General features: G+C 36.8%; 1 protein-coding gene across 1 annotated transcript in view; it reads right to left on the bottom strand.

Annotated features, from left to right (window-relative positions):
• The window catches only part of stk11 (serine/threonine kinase 11), a 29,840-nt gene that overhangs the window by 14,651 nt on the left and 9,271 nt on the right, over positions 1 to 5,918 (bottom strand). The window contains exon 3 of the mRNA XM_016504284.1: positions 605 to 688. Coding sequence (XP_016359770.1) covers positions 605 to 688 — 84 coding nt within the window. The remainder of the gene's footprint in view (positions 1 to 604; positions 689 to 5,918) is intronic.

Raw genomic sequence — 5,918 nt, 5'->3', positions numbered from 1 at the left:
TATCAGGTGTTTGGACTCTCATTCTGACGGCACCCATTCACTGCAGAGCATCCACTGCTGAGACACTGATGTAATGCTGCATTTCTCTAAATCTGAGGAAGAAACAAACTCATCCTGATCTCAGATGAACTGAGGGTGAGCACATTTACAGCACACGTAAATTTTTGGGTGAACTATTCCTTTAAGACAGTGAGTGTAAAGCAGAGGCTGAATGCTGAGCTGACGCAGCACAGAACAGAACAGCATGTTCAGTCATTTCTGCGTCACACATGCATCCATGCTCTCTCACACACACACACACACGCACGCACACACACACACGCACGCACACAGACACACTCTCACACACACGCGCACACACACGCGCACACACACGCGCACAGACACACACACAGACAGACACACACACACACAGACACACACACACACACACACACAGACACAGACAAACACACTCTCTCACACACACACACACACACACACACACAGACACAGACAAACACACTCTCTCACACACACACACACAGACACACTCTCTCACACACACACACACACACACACACACTCTCACAGACACACTCTCACACACAAACACAAAGGATATATTTTCTGCTTCTCTTCGTTGTACAGCACATCCACCAGCTGGATGACGTTTTTGTGCTGTAGTCGTCTCAGCAGCTGAATCTCCCTGCAGAACAACAAAAGACACACACATCCATTAAACATACACACACCTCCCATCTGCTCCTATCAGCAACATGTATGAGTGAATCATAAACACACAGATAGATAATTAAACATGCGTCCGTCATTATGACAGAATCATTATTTTAGGCCCGAACACATTTATGAGATGAAAATACTAAAGGCCTTACTGATCACTGCTTGTTAACACACTAAACCAGTTGGTATTTCAAGCAGTTTAAGGTTTTAGGAGGTTGTGCTACAACGGAGTGACACAAACATTTGTATAGTGAACATTCAGACAAATCATGAAATTATTCAAATAAACGTGAGATGAAAAGTGTGTGAGAGAGAGATGTGCAGTAATCATGAGAGCTCTGAGAACAGAGACGGGCCGTGTTTCCACTGACTAACATAGCTGCAGGTTGATGCAAACACACTAGTGCACACGCATGTGCTGCGGGACGAGTGTTTATCTGACCGACCGCATCACTTTTTGTTTTTTTACATAACATGCATTCTGGGATTCCCTTCTTCAAAAGCATTCAAACACAGCACTGCCTTACAATCTGGACAAAACAGCAACAACAGCAACAGAGCGGCGTCTCATCTCACACGGAGCACACTAGAGCCCTCACTAGGCATCCAAACAGAGCTTCCTTCTGTCACCTGAGCTCCTCTCGAGCACTTCCTGTTTCCTGTACTCCACTGTGCTGGTTCCCGCTCAGGCTCTGGCACTTGTTACACAACACACACCGATCGCCTCAAACAGCAGCATGAACTTCACCTGTAAGGCCTGACATGTTCGAATTCATCTGATACTACAGCTTTCAATGCCTCACTCAAAGCTCATTAAATGTGACCCTGGAGCACAAAACCAGTCATAAGATTGAGATGTATGCATCACCTGAAAGCTGAATAAATAATCTTTCCATTGATCTATGGTTTGTTAGGATAGGACAATATTTGGCTGAGATACAACTATTTGAAAATCTGGAATCTGAGGGTGCAAAAAAATCTAAATATTGAGAAAATCATCTTTAAAGTTGTTCAAATGAAGTTCTTAGCAATGCATATTACTAATCAAACATTAAGTTTTTATATATTTACAGTAAGAAACTTACAAAATATGTTCATGGAACATGATCTTTACTTAATATCCTAATGATTTTTGGCATAAAAGAAAAATCAATAATTTTGACCCATACAATGTATTGTTGGCTATTGCTACAAATATACCCCAGCGACTTAAGACTGCTTTTGTGCTCCAGGGACACATATGAGAGTAGGGTGTGCGATATATATCGTCTGTGATAATATCATAATTGTTGTTTTAATGATGTGTGATTTGACATTATCATGTATTTTGCAAAAACCATTCAAAACACATCCCTACAGAGCGAACGCATACATCACGTGAAGTCTAGACTAGTGTGCATTTAGAGCGCTTTCTTTCACTGCATGATTCAGTCTAATAAAATGCATTTAGAATGATCACAAAATTCAAGATATGGGGACAGAAAATGTGTATATTTATATAATTTCATATAGTTAATCAATACCAAACAAAGTGGCGTTTTGATCTCCAAAAATTTCCATGATCACAAATATAACATTGATTTTTTTTTACAACCGTTCAAGAAACAAGAAGTTATTTAACTGACTTACGTTTTAGACACCACATTGCCTGTTTCTGCACTATTTCAACAACAAAAATAATTCCAAACACAGCTACAGCACTGTTTTGCGTCTCTGAGCAACATGACAGTGATTCGTTCCTGAATGAATCAACCGTTTAAATGATTCGGTTCAATCGCAATGACTCACTTATTAACAGTGATAGGGATGCACCGAATGTTCGGCAACCGAAATTATTGGCCGAATAAGCGAAAAGACAGAATAAATTGTACCGAACAATGATATGACACGATCAAATAGCAACCAGCACAGAGTGAGAGGCACGCACTCTTTATTATGCAGCACACACGTCAGCAGTGTTGAAGCATTTAAACTGTCGGAGAAAGACTGTGAATGAAAAATCATTACAGCACCGACAGCGAGAGACTGTTTAGTGCTGCAGCGCTCAACAAAAATAAGCACTGAGGTCTTCCTGCGCATGCGTTTCTGCCAAAATAAAAGTTGAGAAAAAGCAAGAACTCTTATCAACATTCATAAATGTTAGTATTGTAATTTTCTGTTGTTCTGTAAAATAAAATAAAAAGACAATAATAATGATGTTAATCATTACAACAGCTCTGTTTTAATACATTTATTATAACATTCACACATAGTGTTCAAATTAGGATCTGTAATATTTTCTAATGTTTTAAAAGAATTCTCTTCTCAGCAAGGCTGCTTTTAATTGTACAGTAAAAATAAAAAAATACATGCCTGATTCAAGAAGGGGGTCTGATGGCCTAAAATGATTATTTTATTAACTTATTAATTTTAAGTTAAATTGTGCTTTGTTGGTATAGTGTCTGCTAGAATGTTAAAAATGTTCAGTATTAAATATTTTAAATTGTTGTTTTGTAATTGATTTTTATTTTCTTTTTTTGAAAAGCAAGACAAAACAGTAGAAAGCACATTTTGGCTTTTTAATTTATGCAATGGTGATAAAAAATTGGCAAAATACACGGGGAAAAAAACTCGAAAAACCGTGTTCGGTATTCGGCCTACGGCCCAGTGTTTAATTTTGTTCGGTTTCGGCCAAGAATTTTCATTTTGGTGCATCCCTAAACAGTGACTTGCTGCCACCTACTGGCGGTTTATTTCACATTTAAAGTTTCTTTTTTTTTAATTTAAATAATTTCAAATAACAGTATTCAAGGTTTTATGTTTAATATATCAAAACATTATTTATGCATTAGTAACTGCAGGTTAAATGCATTCATGTCTTGTGTGTAAACACATCTAAATGCCTCTTCAGACGCAGCTTCTGTGTTTCCTCTGCACTGCAAAGATGAATTTTATTAATACTGATTTAATTTGCTTGCTAACAGCCCAAATGTCTTATTATTCTAAATCACTGATTAAATGTAAGAATTTGACTCAAAAGATAATGGACACTTTTAGAAAGAATGGCTTTATAAAGGTAAAAATGCCCATAAAATGTAAAAATCAGTTTAAACTTATTGAAAAAGATTAATTTCTATCAGTGTGAACTGATCACACAAAATATGAAGAATATTAAAAACTTTAGGAGTCAGCTGTCCACAGTATAGTCCTTAAGATACCAGCACAATAACACACTCTAATTATCGTTATCGATAAAATCACAGAAAATATCGAGATTCTTTTTTGTCAATATCGCACACCCCTGAATGAGAGACAATCTGGAATATTAGAATGAAACACATTAACATGAGCTGTGATGTGTGACTCACTAGAAAACACCCTGTGATCGTGATCACTCTGTAGTGAGCGCCCTATGAAGGTGTCACAAGGTTCTGTTTCTTTACAAGCACCTTCTTCTAAGGCAGCATCACATGTATTCTTCACAGAGAACACAATGGACTCTTTTCACATTTCTGTGGTTCTCAAAGCAGAAGTCATCATAGTTTGCATTCACCGTTATAGAAGTTTACAGACTAAAACAACAACAAAAAAACTTGTATTCTCATTTGATGCAATAGCAAAAGAAAAATCCACTATTGTGTTTCTATGGCCTTACAAAAGAGCAAAACACATCAAGAGATTGATTTCATTGGTCAGAAGAGAGAAAGATGTCAAATTCGCCACCAACGCAGCATCGTTAATTAGTTTTATGACATTTACTGACGAGGTAATAAAACTTATAATAAAGTATGGTCTTATAAATGCATGTTAAATTAAAATTTGACTTAAAAATGAAAATATATAAATAAACTTTGCTACATTCACAATGGTAATAACTCTGATGGTAATTCGTTCCTACGACCTATTAATTCGTTCCCTCATTTTAGTTAAATCTAGTGGTCGACCGATATATTGCCAAGGCCGATATATCGGCCGATATTTGGCATTTTTCAAATATCTGCATCGGCCGATACGTTTTTCTGTTTAGCCGATGCGTTCGTGGAGGGACTTTTATGAGCACACACCGCTCACATTCTCCCTCTTGTTCGCTGTCGTCGTTAACAGTTCTATCCACGGACAAAAGTTTTTAATTATATTTGTATTAAATATTTGTTTATTTGTGAAAAATACTTTGTCATTTAAAGTATAAGCATGTTTATTTTACACATTTATTTTTTTATCCATTTTCAAATTATTTCAGATTTCTTAAATATTAAATAAAATGATATCGGCTTTATATCGGCCACCCTGCTTTCCAAGATATCGGCTGTCAAAAAAAAAAACAATATCGGTTGACCACTAGTTAAATCATGGTTTATCTAGGGAACAAATTAATGAAACATGGACAATGGCCACAAAAGAATAAGTCGTAGGCATGAATTAACAAGTGGTAGGAATTAGGGGTGGGCGATATGAGCTAAAATTCATATCACAATATTTTACACTGTCCAGGCGATATCGATATTATATTGCGATATGAGGAAAAAAAACAATTACAGGCAAAATATTTTAACCTTATATAACTAGAAAAGGTGAGGGATTGGACATAGACCTGAAAGTCTTTTTTTATTGTGCTATTGTTTTCTCAAAAAGTGCAAATCATTCTAATATGATTTGCTGCTCAAGAAACATTTCTGATTATTATCAGTGTTCAGATTAGTATCACATTATGTTGTAAACATTTGTGCTGCTTAATATTTTTGAGGAAACTATTTTTTCACGATTCTCTTATAATATTTGAAATTGTTCTTTGTGTCAGAGCGCTGGAGTTCGTCAGAAATAGAACGCGGCATCAGTTTACTGTCATGGATTTGTTGTGTCGCGTCGCGCTGCATCCACAGCAGAGAACATCACTGGGTTCTATTTGCTTTTTTGTCAAATTGCGCCGCTCGCGTCTGGTGTAGACACGTTGTTTTGGTATTTGTGAATCTTAAGTATATTCATAATCTGCTTTACGTTTACCTGGCACTGGAAGTCCTTTCACAAACTTTTAACTTTCATGCTTAGAGCAGAACCATGCATCGTTCATTCAGGCCTGGGCGATAAAACTGTATTGATATTTATCGGCGGTATACCTTCTTCGATGCCGATATAAAAAACGTTCAATATAGCGCACGATATAGGCACGTGCTATGAGTGACGCAGACAGCACACACAAACACGAACACATGCTGTAA

Source organism: Sinocyclocheilus anshuiensis, unplaced genomic scaffold (assembly GCF_001515605.1).
Source record: "Sinocyclocheilus anshuiensis isolate Anshui unplaced genomic scaffold, SAMN03320099.WGS_v1.1 scaffold1825, whole genome shotgun sequence".
NCBI lineage: Eukaryota > Metazoa > Chordata > Actinopteri > Cypriniformes > Cyprinidae > Sinocyclocheilus > Sinocyclocheilus anshuiensis.
The sequence above is the reverse complement of the archived record's forward strand: the minus strand, read 5'-3'. Positions and strand labels throughout refer to the sequence as shown.